Raw genomic sequence first — 17148 nt, 5'->3', positions numbered from 1 at the left:
CAAGTCTCATTGGCATGCAGGCCTGGCACCTGGGCTGAGAGGATGCAAGGGTATACAAATCAGGCAGGGGCTGGAATTATCCCAAGTCTCATTGGCATGCAGGCCTAGCACCTGGACACAAAGATAGGATTGCTGACTAGAATACCTATGCATGGGTAGATATTATTGCACTTCTTACATGATAGCTTAGCATCCAAAACCCAGTGCCCCAGCAAGTAGTATAGAAGCTTCATTGCTTTTTCAAATGTAGTCTTAAAAATTTCACAACATCTCTTACTGCTTAGGATGAGGTGCTAATGCCAGGTCAGATTCAATGAGTAGGGATCTCATAACTATTGGACATAAAGAGTGTTAAAAAAATAGACAGATATTTTAGCTGTTGTATAATTCCTATTTAGTGGCCAGTGGATGAATTTGTCTCTAGATTTTGCTCATTTACCAGGCTGGCATTAGGAAAAAAGGAGAACTATACTAGGAGCCAATATTTTTCTTGCCCAAATGTTATTTGATCTTCAGAATCACAAACTGCTCCATTCATCATTAAGCAATGAGTGCTGGCAAAATCCATAGGGATTTGATGAGTAGAAGAGGAGCAATTTGAGAGGTACTGGTGGAAGCTTTTTTTGTGTTGCCCCTGAAATCATGTCATGTTTCTTTTTCTTCAAGTTGGTTTTAATTATGCTCACCATTGCATCTGATCCTATATCTAGTGTACATAAGTCAGATTCCATAAGATCTAAATCTGCCAAATTGTATTAAAAAAGTCTTTTTTTCATAATTTTATTTACTTATTTATTTTTCTTCTTATATTTATTTATTGAATAACTGTGGGAAAAGTTACTAAGCTTTAAGGTTTGAGTCTCGGTCATGCAATGATCAAACACCTTTCCCTTCACCAGTACTCATTTTTCACCACCAAGAACCCCAATATACCCCCCTCCCACCCTTCCCAATGCCTGTGAGGCAGATGATTTCCACTTAACTCTTCACTACATTAATTACATTCATTATTTCGACAAAAGATGCACTATTATTGTTTAGAATTCCCCCCCCCCAACAATCAGAATTGCTGAAAAGGCATTGTGAAATACTTTGTTCTCAATAGCTGGTTATGAGAATCATATAATCTTGCAATCGCAGCCTTGCGATTTTGGATTTCTGCAAAGAGCCAGATAATTACGAGATTGGTTTCTGTGTGTCTGGTGTTATGGCTGTGCCAGAGAGCTGCTTGTGGGGGGCAACTCATGACCTCGGTAGGGCGGGAAGGACGAGCCGGTAGTGCCCCCCTTCCTATTGGACTGCAATTGCCCCGTCAACACTGGCTCATACCTGGCTTTTCAATAAGCTCTGAGGCGGTGGCCACTTTGCTGCCGGGGGGTGGGGGGGGGGGGGGAAGGAAGCAACACCCTTTCCCTCCCGGGGAAGCATGGAGCCGTAGTTTAATGCATGGTCCATTCGCTTTTCTGCCGCAAACTGCCAGGCTCTGGATTAAATCCTTTTGTCTCTGGAGCCATGGCCATGCCAGAGAGTTGCTCATGGGGGGGCAACTCATGACCTCAGTAGGGCGTGAAGGACGTGCCGGTACCACCCCCTCTTCCCATGAGACTGCAGTTGCCCCATCAATGCCAGCTCATACCTGGCTTTTCAATAAGCTCTGAGGTGGCGGCCACCTTGCTGCCGGGCAGGGAAAAGGTGGAAGGGAGCAACACCCTTTCCCTCCTGGGGAGGCATGGTGTTTTAGTTTAATGCATGGTCCATTCACTTTTCTGCCGTAAGCTGCCGGGCTCTGGATTAAGTCCTTTTGCCTCTGGAGACATGGCTGTGCCAGAGAGCCACTCGTGGGGGGCAACTCGTGACCTCAGTAGGGCGAGAAGTACGAGCCAGTACCGCCCCCCTTCCCATGAGACTGTAGTTGCCCCATCAACACCCGCTCATACCTGGCGTTCCAAGAAACTCTGAGGCAGTGGCCACCTTATATGCAGTCCAGATGCATTTCTGCCAAAAACCGCTGGGTTTCGAGATTTGTTTCTGAGTCTCTGGGATCATGGCCATTAATTAGCTTGATCAGGAGGCAGAGAGGTCGTTTGTAGGCAGCCACTCGGGGTCTCACTGAAATGGGGAGGAAAGGACTGGTTCCGCCCCCATCTGGTGAGGCCCCGCATGTCTCGTCACTGCAGGCCCAAACCTGACTGTCCAGTAGCCTCTGGAGGATGGTGGTCACCGGGCCGCCAAGGGGAACAGGCCAAGGCATGAAACCTATTCCCACCTGGATTGGCCCAGAGCCAGTAACTTACTGCAGGAACAGGACGCATTTCTGCTAAAAGCCTTTGGGTTCCAAGATTCGTTTCTGAGTCTCTGGGATCATAGCCGTTAAGCAGTTCGATCAGGAACCAGAGAGGCCATGCCTCCAATTATATAGCTGAGCCGGAGGTGGTTTGTGGGTGTGTCTCCCACATACCTAACCTTTGGCCGTTTACTTTCTTTGTAAACTTTGCCCCAAATTTCTGGGGTCTGACCAAAGGCACAGCAGCAATTTTGGGGTATCTGAAAGCCTTAACAGTGCCATGAGGCTGCTGATGCACTCGCCTCACAGGTACAAATTGACCTGCTGGCGGCATCATACCCCCTAAACAAGTCTTATACAAGATGGTGCTATGTAGGGCTTGGGGGTGGTAGAGCCACAATAGCTTTTTTGATTTCTTTCTCTTCAAGGTAGGTTACAACCTAATAAAGCATTCATGGTGTTGGTGAGATGCAAAGATGTGACCTCTAAAAGTTATGTGTAGGATAACATTGGTTTTCCCTTCCTCCCTGGCCACAGGGAGCTTGGGTTTGTTGATTGCTCCCCCAACCTGTCAATTGCCTTTGTCTCCTGTTCAGACTCTTCTGACTTACAAATATTTTTTTTCTCTTCACCTTAATGTCCTTTACATGGTTAGTTATTTCAGAGCAATTACTTTTTGTATGGATACAGGAAGACAGTTAAAAAGATAAGCCTGTAACTTGGGAGTTAAATGACTCCAGATAGTATTACCTCCTGGACATCTACTCTCTCAACTTAAACCTCAGTTGCCCTTACTTCCTAGATCCCCGAAAGCAGGGTTCCAACAAGGGACTGGATGAACCCAGGGCAAACTGTTAGCTGCCCTGGCATCGAAATGGGCCTGGCCAAAGTGCCCTAATGCTTAATAAGTTAACAGTATGGTCATGGACAAATTCTGTCATGATCCAAAAAGTAATAACTAGATTCGGACCCTGCTAGGATTAGGAATGATTAATCAGGCCTGAGCACCGTAGTCTGAGTCAGTGCTGAGATGTCCCCAGAATTGCCCTACAAGCCTAAATGTGTCTATTACTGTGTCCATACAGAATGGCAAATATTAGTAAGTAGAAATAAGATGTTAATTTTGTTACTGATCTAAGGAGAGGAGAAACACATGGTAAATACTATTTTGCCCTGTGGGCTGCAGGTGGTCAGGAAGGCTTGAAAAACATGTTGATTGTGCTTGGGGGTGGGGAGGTGTGGTTTGGAAGACATGGTTAGAGAAGAGGTGGTAAAAATGGTGGCTGCAGAGAGTTAAAAAAAAGAGGTAGAGAATTAGAGAGAGGCAGAATGGAAGCTGCAGGCACATAGACAGTTGGAGAGTGAGGGACAGAGTTGCGAGCAGAGATTGGGAGAGGGCATTGTGGAGCGAGTTGGTGGCAGAGTTGGAGAGAGCTGGAGTGAGAGGTGGAGAGAGCTGCAGAGAGGTAGAGAGAGAGAGTAGTAGGGCAGAGTTGGAGAGAATTATGGAGAGAGTTGTGGAGAGAGTTTGGGAGAGATGAGAGATGGAATAAATGGCAACCAACCAGCTTGGCTCCTGTTCTTCCTTCATCTGCCGAAGGCAACAGCCATCCCGGGTGGGGAAGCAGTTTGAGAGCACCGAACACATGCAGTGAGAGAGAGACACCTGGAGAGCCCTTGAACATCCATTAATGTGTGAGCACTCCTAGCATCACCCGGGCAAAAGGTGTTTACACAGTCTGGGAAAGGAGCTTGTACAGTTCCACTTAAGGGGTTTACACAGATAAGGACATCTATGGAAGAGTTTTTAATGAGCTTCATGGGAATTTTAATACCTACTTTAATGGTGTTCCCAAATACCTTTGAGGTCAGATAGAATTGGCCATTGAAGCAACTGAAGAGTTCTTTCTGTAAAGCTACTATTTCAGCTTTGATCAAGAGCTTCAATCAACAGGGGATATGGAATTCTGCGCCAAGCCTCTAATTTAAACTATAACAGCTTGGAAAAACTTGAAACTTACCTGAGACAACCTGGGTGTGAAGCATGATGGACACTTTTTTATTTCACTGATAGGAAAACAAGGGTTCTGGTAAAGTACCGCTGTCCTGTTCTAGAGCATCTTCAGTCAGTCAGGATAAGCTTTGTAAAAAAAATGGGCCAATTCCGAGAGTGATGGTCAAGATTTTTTTTTAAATGTAGGAGTACTCCTGTTTATTTAGCCACTGATTAAGCTGACTGAAGCAGGCATGTGATGGTCAAGATTTTCAGAGACTTTATCCTGACTGTTCCAGACTGACCATCTAAAGCCTTATGTTGGTTACCACTGCCCTGCCCCGGTCAAAGGAAATGTCAGTAAAGTGAAAAGGAAATGTGGGAAATGTTATGGTGGGTTTCGTGAAGTTGTGCTTGCTTCAAATTTCCTCAGATGGAGATACTGGGTACATTAAGAGATTCAGTAGTAAAACTTGCTGTCACTTTTCCCTGGAAATGTTTGAAAAAGCAGTGAGTCTCATGTGCTAAGGATTCTGACAGCTCATTTCATCCCTGCAATGACAGCTAAGTGAGGGCATCCTGACCCATGTTCGGTGAGTCATTATTGCTGATGCTGATGCTTCCTCTGATACTGATGCTACCTCTGATGCTTCCTTGCTTAGCCAACTCTAGTTGGGGGCTGTGCCATGATTTCCCACTGACCTTCTTCCAGGCCTGACACAGTCATCCAGGGGGCCCTCAGAGTAATTTCCCCTGGCATTTGGAAGGCTTTCAAGATTGCTGTTAGACTGGAGAGGAAAAAAGGTCACCTTAATCTTAGTTCCCTAAAACAACTTCTTTAAAAAAATGACTTAAACCCTTGTGCAGAAAGGGCCCCTTTTCTCTAACTCTTCTTGGTCTGATTTTCCAGGGCCAAGGAGTAGCATTCTGTGGTCATTAGAAAAAGGAAAACAGAAATAAATGGACCTTTTCATTTTAGGGTGAAACCCTAGGTTCTTTCAGTTTCCCTCTGAAATGGATCCAGGTCACACAGACTGGACTCACTGTTGTCATGCAGCTGACATCAGAGGTTGGGAAAGTCCAGATGTTTGTTCACCATTAGGAAAGAGAGGGCAGTTCTCTTTATCTCTTTTTTCCCTCTTCTATGAGTGGCACTGTAGCACTGTCTTCCCGATGTTCATCAGTTTGCTTGAGCAGGCATCAGTAACGTCTCCATTGTGAGACTTGTTGTTACTGTTTTTGGCATATCGAATACACCACGGGGAGCTTGCCAGGCTCAGCCATGCGGGCAAGATACTCTCGATAGCTTGCCAGACTCTCCGAGAGGGGTAGAGGAATTGAACCCGGGTCAGCTGCGTGCAAAGAAAACACCCTACCCACCTTGCTATCGCTCCATCCCCTTCTATGAGTGAACTTACTAAAAACAAAAGAAAACTGTCTTCTTTTTTTTTTCTTTTTGGGTCACACCCAGCGATGCACAGGAGTTACTCCTGGTTCATGCACTCAGGAATTACTCCTGGCGGGGACCATATGGGATGATGCTGGGAATCAAACCTAGGTCCGCTGTGTGCAAGGCAAAGGCCCTACCCGCCCTACCCGCTGTGCTATTGTGTTCTTTAATGGGAAAACATCAAGTGCGATTTTCCTCCTGGCTTCTATAAACCCACAGTTGACAAAGGTATGGCTACAGTGCTACTGCATGTCAGCTAATGGGCCAAGAAAGGAGCTGTTGGCTAGAATTTTTACCATAATGTGAGGATATTGTCCCCAGACTTAAGCTTCATGTTCCTGGCAAACTTGACTCATTCAAACAAAACAAAACAAAAAAACTGCTTTGTTTCTCTGGAGGGCTTGGTGACTTTGCAACCAAAACAAAAACAGGTCCAGCTGGAAGGAAGCAAGCTGCCTGGGACTTGGGGGTGGCCTCACACCCCATTCAAGGGAGGACCTTTCATGCATTACCCAGATGAGGTTTCTCTTGGCCGGATATGCAGGCACCTCATTCATTTCCTTCCCCAAGCACAGGCGCACACTCATTGATGAGGCTGCTTTGGGGCAGCTAAGAGCATGAGTCTGAATTCATCTCGGCTCAATTGTCTCCGCAGGAAAAGGTCACAGGCAGGATATTGGCGAGATGTTGAAGAAGGCAAACCACTGTGTCTGAGCACACAAGCACACATGCAAATATCCATGGAAACAGCAGCAAATCAGCTCTTTATAACTGCAATGACCTGCCACTTTTTTAGCAAGCTGGATCTGTTTGTGTCTGAATCATTCTCTTGTTTTTTTTTTTGTTTTGTCTTGTTTTTGTGTTTGATTTTTTTTGTCACTCTGAACTTTGATTTCCAGTCACTTCAATCTGATTTTGTCCCTGGCCTATCTTTCCTCAGATTGTTAATATCCTTTGCTCCTAATATTGTTAATATCCCAGTCTGCAGATTTTCTTTTCTTTTTGTTCTTCTGATTCCCCCTCCCCACTCCCTGGTTTCCTTTCTGCTAATTCCTTCTCTTCCAAGTTCAAAAGGAACGCTGCTGTACTTTTTCCTGTGACAAATATTTACTGAGCATCTGAAATGTTTCAGCCATTCTTTCAGGCTCTGGGAATCCTGTAAACAAGACATGAATTTCCTCCTTATGGGCTTGGTGATAAAATGATGAGGGTTAAGGGTATTAAGGGTAGAGTTGTCAGCAGTGATATGGTGTCACGCCTTGGCTCCTTTTCCTTTGGGGATCCTTGACCTCTTTATGACACTGTCAGTGTCGCCTTTGACCCACAGTTTGGCGATCACTGAAGAACTTGTAGAACTTTAAACTCTCAGACCCAAACTAGACACACCAACAATTTGCCCTTAGAAGGGCCTGCAAGAAGGGTTCTGTGTACTTGACAATCTAAGCAGCCCTGCAGGGATCTCTTTGTTCCCTGTTTAAATTTTGTGGGTTTGTTGAGGGTCCACACCCAGTAGTGTTCAGGGGCTACTCCCAGCTTTGTGCTTCCAGAGGTGCTGGGGATTATGCAGTGCCTGAAAGACTCCAGCCCACTGAGCTATCTTCCAAGCCCAGTTTCCTCTTCTTTAATATGGTGATTACCCTCTTAGAAATTTTGGCCCTATCATCCCAGACAAAAGACCAAATTGGATTGCATCATTAATTTTACTCTTGCTCTTTATTTATTTTTTGTTGTTGGCTGCTCTAACAAATCACAAATTTAGTGCCTTAAAGCCACACAGTCATACAGTTTTATGGCTAGTGGGCACAGCAGCTTTCTCTGGTTCAAATTTCTGAAGGCTAAAATCCAGATGGTGGCCAGATTGGCCTTTGAGGGAAAAGCCACTTCTAGACTCTTTCAGGCTGTTGGTAGAATTCATTTCCTTTCAGTTGTAGGACTGACCCATTTCCTTACTGGCCCTTGGCCCTGTGTCAGCCTCAGCTGACATCAGAAGCCATCTGCATTTCCTGGCTCTTCAAAACTAGCAGCAACTGGGTGAGTCCCTAAAATATTTAAAATCATTGCTATCATTGCCTGACTCTTCTGCCCTCCAGTTTTAAGAGCCCATGTCATCATATCAGGCCAAAGCTGGAAAACTTATTAATCTACAAAACCCCTTTTTTGCCATATAATGTTATATATTCACAGACTGCAGGGATTGGTATCTAGAAATATCAAGATTCTTGTGGATAAGGAGTGCAGTATTCTGCTTATGGCATTTTCTATCACTGGAAAACCAAACCTATAAACTATTCTTATTTTATTGACCATAACTTAAAATGTATGTGTATAATTTTTATAACAGAAATAAAATTAAATAGAATTCTACCCAGAAATCAGTACTCATTTGTTCTAGGGGGAAAAACATCAAAAATAGAATCTCTGCACATCTTAGTTCTTTTGTCTGCTTCCCTTTTCATCACATTTGTGACTTACATGCGTCTGTCTTCCTTCCCCTCAAGAGATACAATCCCCAAGGTGCAGGGCAGAGGCTTGTACTACTGTGTGTTGCAGCGTAGTACCCAGCACACAGTTGGCACTCAATAAATGCAGAAGAAATAGTTAAGTGTTCAGAAGTAGTAAGAAACAGAGTTGGTGTTTATTTTCTTAAAGGGAATTTCTATTAATATCATCAGTAAAACAGTTAAAAAGTCTGTGGTGAGGGGCTAGAGAGACAGTACAGTAAGTAAGGTACTTGCTTTGTATATGCCCAACCAAGGTTTGATTCCTGGAATCCTATATGAACCACCGAACACCACCAGGAGGAATTCCTGAGTGCAGAGCCAGGAGTAACTCCTGAAAGTCACCAGGTGTGACCCCAAAAATGAAAAAAAATATTCGTGGTGTAACCCAGAAAAGTAGAGTGAGAATTACTAGAGGTATGGCAATTGAAAAGATGGTGTTTAAAGGTAAAAATTGTGACTCATTAACAGGTTCTGGAGATCTAAAGCACTACATAGTGAATCTAGTCAACAGTGTTGTGTTATAATCTATACAGTTGCTAAGAGATTAGATCTGCATTGTTTTCACCACATACACACTCCTTTAGGTAGTTAGGCAGCATAATCGAGTTGTTAGCTAGCATAACAGTGGTAATAATATTGTAGTACATATATAAAAGGAACATATCCACACCTTGTATACCATATGTGTCAATTTTATCTTGACAGAAACCTTTTTCCTTTGTTTTTGGATCACATACAACAGTGCTCAGGACTTTCTACTGGTTCTGCACTTGGGGGTCACTTCTGGTGGGTACTGGGGGACCATATAGGTTGCTGGAGATCGAATGTGGGTTGGTCACGTGCAAGGAAAATGCCCTACCCACTGTACTATCACTCTGGCATCATTGACCAAGAAATATTTTTTGAAGTGAAAACAGATTTTATTTGAAAGTTTTGAGGAAAGGGGATAGTGGGAGAGAGAGAATAACTTAAGAGAAAACACAGACTTCACTAGAGTGGAGAAAGAGGCCCAGTACTCGTCTCAGTGTTAAAGTGTGAAAGTATGAAAGTACACATCTCAAGAGAGGAGATGTGGGTGACATGTACTTGGCAGCAACACATGGTCACAGACAGCACATGGGCTCTGGCAGCATATGTGTGCACTTCCTTTGTTTGATCTTTACCTGGTTCCCTGGCTCCAGTGAAGACTGACCCTCACTTTGAGAGAAGCTCCAGCAAACATTTTTAAATGATTGATTTTTAAAATTGAATCACTGTGAGATACAAAGTTACAAAGTTGTTCATGATTGAGTTTCAGTTGTACACTGAACAACCATCTCTTCCTTCACCAGTGTCCACTTCCTTCCACCAGTGGCCCTTGTTTCCCTCTTACCCCCCCCCCCATCCTGCTTCTTTGGCAGGCACTTTTCTTTTTTAGTTTTTTTTTCCTTTTGGGGATTGTGATTTGCAATACTGTTATTGAAAAGGTATCATGCATATCACCTTACCTCCTTTCAGCACCCAGCTCTTGTCCATAGCGATTACTTCCCCCTATCATTGTCATAGTGATTCCTTCACAGACCAAAAATATTTTAAGAAAATCTTTTCTGTAAAATTCACAGAATATAGACAAATGGCATGAATGGACAAATTTCCTTTGGAATATATGCTGGAAATGATATATTCAGGGGGTATGAATTAAATGTAGGTTCTTACTCTGGGTTAGACACTGTGGTAAATATTTTTAAAATATTTAATCATCAAAGCGTTACCATGGCTAATAACAATGAGACAGTAATTGCGTGCTTCCCGAATAGCAGATATTGTCCTATAGCATAGCGGGTAGGGCGTTTGCCTTGCAAGCGGCCAACATGGCCGACTCGAGTCCGATTCTTTGCCCCTCTCGGAGAGCCTGGCAAGCTACCGAGAGTATCTCTCCCACACGGCAAAGCCTGGCAAGCTACCTGTGATGTATTCTATATGCAAAACACAGTAACAGCAAAATCTCACAATGGAGAAGTTACTGGGCCTGCTCGAGCAAATTGATGAACAATTGAAGACAGTGACAGCTTCACTTAATCACTTAATCACTTAACTTCCCGTTAGTCGTCGATTTGCTCGAGCGGGCTCCAGTAACATCTCCATTTGTCCCTGTCGCGTGCTAGTGTAGCCCAATGGCATCTGTTCGCTCCGGGAACATGAAGGGCCTCAAACCGATCGTTCATGATCTTCACGAAAAAGTCTGACCATCTGGTAGGTGGGCGGCCACGCGGTCTCTTGACATCCCGTGGAATCCAATCAGTAACAGCTCTAGTCCAACGGTCGTCTTTAAATCTTATTAAGTGACCAGCCCATCTGATTTTCGACACCTTGGCAAATGAGACAGCGTCCCTGATCCTTGATCGTCGACGGATGTCAGAACTCCGGATTCGTTCTCTCATTTGAGTGAAACGTGATATTCCAAGCATAGCTCTTTCTATTCTTCTTTGGGAGACCTGAATAGAGTTCTCATCCTGTTTGTGTAGGGCCCAGGTCTCTGAGGCATATGTTAATGCAGGAAGAACAGTGGAATCAAAGAGATGTGCCCGGAGCCGGAGGTTCTTCGTCCTCTTAGCTATTTCTTCGACGTTCTTGAAGGCGTTCCAAGCCGCTCTCTTCCTCCTGCGCAGCTCGGGTGCCAGGTCATTTGTCATGTTGACCTCTCGACCTAGGTACACATAGCTGTTGCATTCGGAGATGGTCGTTCCATTGAGAGCGAATGGGGCGTCAGGAACAAGGCTGTTTCTCATAAACATTGTCTTCGTAAGATTCAGCTGTAGTCCTACCTTTCCACACTCACGGTCAAAGTGACAGCTTAAATATAAAAATTCTTTATGCCTTCTTATGCTCCCACAAGAAAGGTAATTACAGCTCTATTTTTTTTTAATTTGATATGTCTCTGTTTTATTTTTTTGTGAACAATCTGAGGACTGAATAAAATATCTTTTTTAAAAGTATCTTCAGGGTGGGAGCCAGTACAGAGCTAAAGTGTTTGAGTGCTATGCCACGGACAGCTCTATTTTATAGATGAAGACACCAAAGCACAGAAAGTTTAGGGAACTTACCTAAAGTCACACAGCAAGGCAGTGGCATGGTCAGGCATAGGACTAGGATTTGGACCAGTGTGATCTGTTAGGAGCACCTGGAGTGTTCGGACCTATACCTCTTAGAAGACTCTGTTTGCTTTGAAGGAGTTCCCAGAGAAGCTGACCTTGTGCTAAGCCTTGAAACATGAATATAGGTATTGGTGCTGTATATGTACATAAAAATAGATGACCAGAAGAAATGGTGTTCCAGACTCTAGAAGCAATCTGAAGTAAGGATATGGGGGTGTGACTCCTTCTAGTAGGAAGACAGATAGGCTTTGAGAGTTCAAGTCTCCACTTCTTCTCTGAGCAACACTCGAATGAGTTGATCTACCTACAGGTAGCACCAAGCTCTTTCACGTTGAGGACTGAGTCAACTGCTTTTTGGAGTGAACTCAATTTTCTCAAAATATGACCTCCTTTGAAACTGTCAAAAGATGTGATTTAAAAAGAATCTGCTTCCCTGTTCTTTTATGCCCCTTGCCTATATCTACACCTTTTCTTCTTCTCAGAATCTACTCTCTTATTTGTTTCTAGGATGGTCCAGAGTCTGCCAGAGGGAACCGTACAAAACAGGAGAGTGCGTGGCTATTCAGGCTGTGGTACAGCTTTGACCATAAGTATCCTTTCAATTGGCTTCCTGGAGGTTGTAAAGTATTGATGATGAATTCCTTTGTTATGAATGAATGCCTTCTGAGGAGTAAGGAAAGAGAAATGTTTTGTATACAAATTTACTCAGTTTCTGGTGGGACACATACAATTACTATTCAGCCATAGAATGCCTTGGTGAGCATCTCTCTGGTCAAGAAGAATGCTTGTACATCATTTCTGCTTTTTAGACCCACAAATCATGCTTGTTAGATTCATGCATGTTAGACTTCAGAGCTATTCATTCAAAGTGTACAATGAATCATGCCGTGACCAGGCAGGAATGTAGGTGGATATTTGTGAGATCTTCCATGTAGCAAGGAAAATTCCCATTTCCTGAATTCAGGACTTGTGGGAACTTAACCTGGCACAACTGGACATATGCAGGGCTAACTTTGCTCTTGGTAGGTTTAGGTGAAATGTTCAAACTCAAAAGTTATAACTTCATGGTTTCTTAAACTGAAAAAAATTTTAAAAGGGCAGGAAGTTTATTTATGTCTTTAAATAATTTGAAAATGTTGACTTTTTAAAAATTGAAATATGAGATAAATATTTAAGAGTAGAAAAATAGGGCCTGAAGTACAGTGGGTAGGGTTCTTGCCTTGCACATTGCTCACTGAGGTTCTATTCCTAGCATCTCATACGGTTCTCTGAGCCCACTAGGAGTGATCCCTGAGAGTGGAGCTAGGAAAAATCCCTGAGTACTGACAGGTGTGAACAAAAAAAAAAGGTATAAAAACAAGGGCGAGAGAGATTGTATAGGCCTGGATAGGATAGTTCAGGGGCTAAAGCACTTATGTGCAGCCTACCCCAGTCCAGTCTCTGGCACTGCATGGCACCCCACCCATCCACCAAGCACAGAGTCAGGAGTAGCCCCTGAGAATCACTGGGTGTGGTCCCAACCCTCCGAAATTTTATCAAAAGGTAAGTCACCATGAGGATGGAGTGATAGTACAATGGGTAAAGCACTTGTCTTGCACTCAGCTGACCCAGGTTTGATCCCCAGCCATTTCATATGGTCCCTGAACCTACCAGTAGTGACTGTTGAGTACAGACCCCAGAGATAACCATGAGTACTACAGAAGTGGCCCCAAAACTATATGTGTGTGCATGTGTGAATGTGTGTGTATTCAAATGAATTGTTGCAAAATAAGCCCATTGTTTAATACCAGACATGTCAAGGAAGATCCCTCATGGTCCCCCAAGCCTGCCTGGAGTGATCCTTGAGTGCAGATCCAGGAGTGAGCCTTGAGCATAGCTGGGTGTGGCCCAAAAACAAACCGAGAAAACCCCAAATAACTGAATAAAAAAGAAAAATTTTGTGCATTCAATGGAATAATATTTTTCAACATGTATGAACCAGAGAACATTATGCTGAGTGAAATAAGGCAGGCAGATAAGACATATTACTTCTATATAGAATCTAGAAGTTTTAAGTTCTGGAGACCTGATATACAGCATGATGGCAATACTGTTATGTATTATACTGACAATAGCTAATGTAAATTTGCTGAGAGTTGTTAAATGTTTTCACATAGATACAAAAAGGTGAGTGTGTGAGGCAATGGATATACTAATTAACTTTCATTGCGGTAATCATTTCACAATAAGTATGCATATTATGCAATAAGTATGCATATTATGCAAACATCTCATTGTTTGCCTTAAATATATTCAATGCGTGAATTGTTAATTGTACTATAATAAGTCTAGGCAAAAAAGATTCTTTGAAGAGGAAAGAATAATTTCTAAAATCTTGTCTGAATATAAATCTTAGTGACTTTAGGGTTTCTACTTTTCAGTTTTTTAAATCTAGTAGTATTGCTATTTATTCAGCCATTGATTATGGCTGATTGAATTGGCATGGACTCCACCTTACTTTTTTTCTTTTTCATAAATTTATTGAATCACCATGGGCTGGAGCTATAGCACAGCCAGCCCGGCTGAGCCAGGTTCGGTTCCTCCGCCTCTCTCAGTAGCCCAGCAAGCTACCGAGAGTATCTCGCCCTCACGGCAAAGCTTGGCAAGCTACCTGTGACGTTTTCAATATGCCAAACACAGTAACAACAAGTCTCAAAATGGAGATGTTACTGGGCCCGCTCAAGCAAATTGATGAACAACGGGAGGACAGGACAGTGACAGTGACAGTGAATCACCATGAGAGCAGTTACAAAGCTTTCAGGTTTAAGTTTCAGTCATACAATGATGAAACACCTGTCCCTTCACCAGTGCCCATTTTCCACCACCAAAACTCCCAGTATACCCCTCAATCTCACACCCTCCTGTGGGCAGATGATTTCCTCATTACTCTTGCTCTACTTTGATTTCATTCAATATTTTGACCCCAGACCCACCATTATTTATTTGGGATTTTGCCCCAACACTCAACACTGCTGAAAAGTCACCCATAGACAATTTGATTTTTATTGCTGGTTATGAATGACATCACAGTAACAACAAGTCTCATGATGGAGATGTTACTGGGCCCGCTCGAGCAAATTGATGAGCAACGGGAGGACCATGACTGTGAATGAATGACATATGATGTCGCATGGCTGCAGTAGTGGCCAGGCGATTTTGGAATTCCGAAATTTTAACAATTAAATCTGGAGGGATTTCTGCCAAAACCTGCTGGGTTCCAAGATTTTTTCTGAGTCTCTGGGATCATGGCCGTTAAGCAGCCAGAGAGGCCATTCATGGGTGGCGACTCAGGGTATCGTTGGGGCGGGAAGGAAAGGGCCAGCTCCACCCCCCTCCCATGAGGCCCCACGTGTCTCGTCACTGTGGACCCAAACCTGACTGTCCAGTGGCCTCTGGAGGATGGCAGCCACCGAGCTTCCAGGGGGAACAGGCCAAAGCACAAAACCTATTCCCACCCAGGGTGGCCCGGTGCCGGTAACCTATTGCAGGGACCAGACTCATTTCTGCCAAAAGCCACTGGGTTCCGAGGTTTGTTTTTGAGTCTCTGGGATCATGGCCATTAAGCAGTTTGATCAGGAGCCAGAGAGGCCATGATCTGACCCCGAATGTCAATAGTGCTGAAGTTGAGGAACTATGTTGGAGAGATGACCTGTGTCTGGGAGAGGGACAGCATGAGAGAGTGGCCTGAGTGTGAAGTCTCAGTCTCTTCCTTTGTAATAGTCCAGGCTGCCTATGGTCCTGTCCATCTCAGACATTTCTACCACGTGGTCTCTGGGTCTTCTTCTATAAGAAAAATATGGGGAAGAACTGATGAATGCAGTTCTCCACTCCAAGTGCACTCACTCCTGCTTTCAAGATCTGAGTGATGACATGTCAAAATCTGTGTTGCTGATCGACACCAAAATTCTCATTCAGCACAACAAAGAAGAGAGAAGGGTGTCCTAATTAATCAACACGAACTCCTTTTTAACCTAAAATTGAGCATCTCCAACTTGAGCATGAATGGTTAAAAATTAAGGTTCATGGAGCATAGTTGAATCTGTGATTCAGATGGTTGCAGGCTGCAAGTGGAAGAAAGAGGCTGTTTTGTGTTTAGAATGTTGGGGAATTTACTCCTGGGGATTTCTAAACATTTTACTGGGTATGTGTTTTCTTTGTTGACATTTTTTCCTTAATTCTCACTCTAAAGTTACTTGAAGCCTATCCTTACACACAGTGGCCCACCACTAACCACCACTCTTCCAGCTTGGTGTGGCTTGCTTGCCCGATGCCTGACCAGCCCCCAAGTATATGACGTAAGTATGGCACATCAGTTTTGCAGCCCTGCTCACAAGACCAGGTGTAGTCTCTTTCCAAGGAAGAAGAGGCCTTTTGAGCTGGTCTCCAAATTCACAGATTCACCACTCAAGTATCAGAAATGGCAACTTCCATAACAGAGAAACCTTTGATCAGGGAAATGGTTTCTCCGAAACACCAGCAGCTCTGAAAGAACACTGAATCTTAAATGAGAACAGCTGGATTCAAATCCAAACCCTGACAGACTATGTACATGCTCTGTGCTTCCATTTTCCTAGTTCTAAAACAGGCATAGTATCACCAGTTGACTATGAGAATTAAATACTAAGGTACCAAATACATATACTATGAGTCTTAAGGAATTTCTCCCACATATGGATTCTTGGCACATATGGTGATATATTTTGCTTGTCATTTTCCAATTCTAGCTTGGGATGAAAAGCATGCATTCAGTGTTGGATATCTTAGATGCAGGGCCCTGAGTTCCAGCTCCTTGTGTAGGTTGCTAGGCAGAAATGTAGGGAGAGCAAACAGCCATGGAAAGGTGAGACTGGAGAGTAGGAAAACGCTTTCCTTCTTCCTTTTCCATGTCTTCTCCACCATCCCAGTCATGTCCTGCATACAACCCTTGCAACCCTGGAGAGAATATCCTTTCCAATTTGTGTTGAGTGTCACAACACAGATAGGACAAGTTTAATCTCTTGGCCATATCTGTGACTAAGCAAACTCTGCAGTATTTCAAATAAGAAAAGTCCCAGGATTTTGTAATCGACAGAACTGAGGGCCTAATGCAGATTTACAATCATTTGCATAGAACCTGTCTTCTATTTGATGCTTGGCGACCACACCAAACACCAAGCCCAGAGCTGAGAGAGAAGGGCCCTAACCAGTTACAGTCAAACTTGCCTGGGAGAGGTGGTGAGCATTCAGGTGATATAGAGAGGAAATGGATATAGACACCAGCTAGGGTTTGGGTAGTGGAGTGGAGTAAGCACTTTGAATGCTATAAGGGGCAGCCAAATCAGAGCCCCCATAATATGAGGGAATATATCTCCTTAATTATCAAGATTTTGCTTTAATAATAAATTCTTAGTTATCCTGTGGCCTGAACCTGCCACTGCAGTACCAAGAGCAGACTCTGTTCCAGGCCACCAGGGCCACTGGGCTGCTCCTTGGCTCTAACAGGAGGAAGGCAACAGTCAAAAAGTCCTGGTGAGCAGATACAGAACTTGACACTTGCACATCCATCTGAGCACCGGGGCTTACCTCCCCAAGCAAGCTGCTTGTGCCTGGTAAAATACTTTAGTTCCCCCATGACCTTGTCTTTGATTTTTTCCACCAAACATGACAGTGGAGCATCAGTGGAAACTTTGCAAACTAATTTTGATGTGATATTTTTGTTGTTATTGTTGTTTGTTTTTCGACCAAACCTCATGCTCCTCAGGCATAGT

General features: G+C 43.7%; 1 protein-coding gene across 1 annotated transcript in view; it reads left to right on the top strand.

Moving 5' to 3' along the window:
- SLC9A7 (solute carrier family 9 member A7) overlaps nt 1–17148 on the top strand; it is a 218400-nt gene that overhangs the window by 192239 nt on the left and 9013 nt on the right. Inside the window, exons 15-16 of the mRNA XM_056107333.1 lie at nt 11870–11952; nt 15591–15696. Coding sequence (XP_055963308.1) covers nt 11870–11952; nt 15591–15696 — 189 coding nt within the window. The remainder of the gene's footprint in view (nt 1–11869; nt 11953–15590; nt 15697–17148) is intronic.

Source organism: Sorex fumeus, unplaced genomic scaffold, assembly GCF_029834395.1.
Source record: "Sorex fumeus unplaced genomic scaffold, SorFum_2.1 ptg000162l, whole genome shotgun sequence".
NCBI classification, from domain to species: domain Eukaryota; kingdom Metazoa; phylum Chordata; class Mammalia; order Eulipotyphla; family Soricidae; genus Sorex; species Sorex fumeus.
Note: the sequence above shows the minus strand (reverse complement) of the source record. Positions and strands in the feature narration are given on the sequence as shown.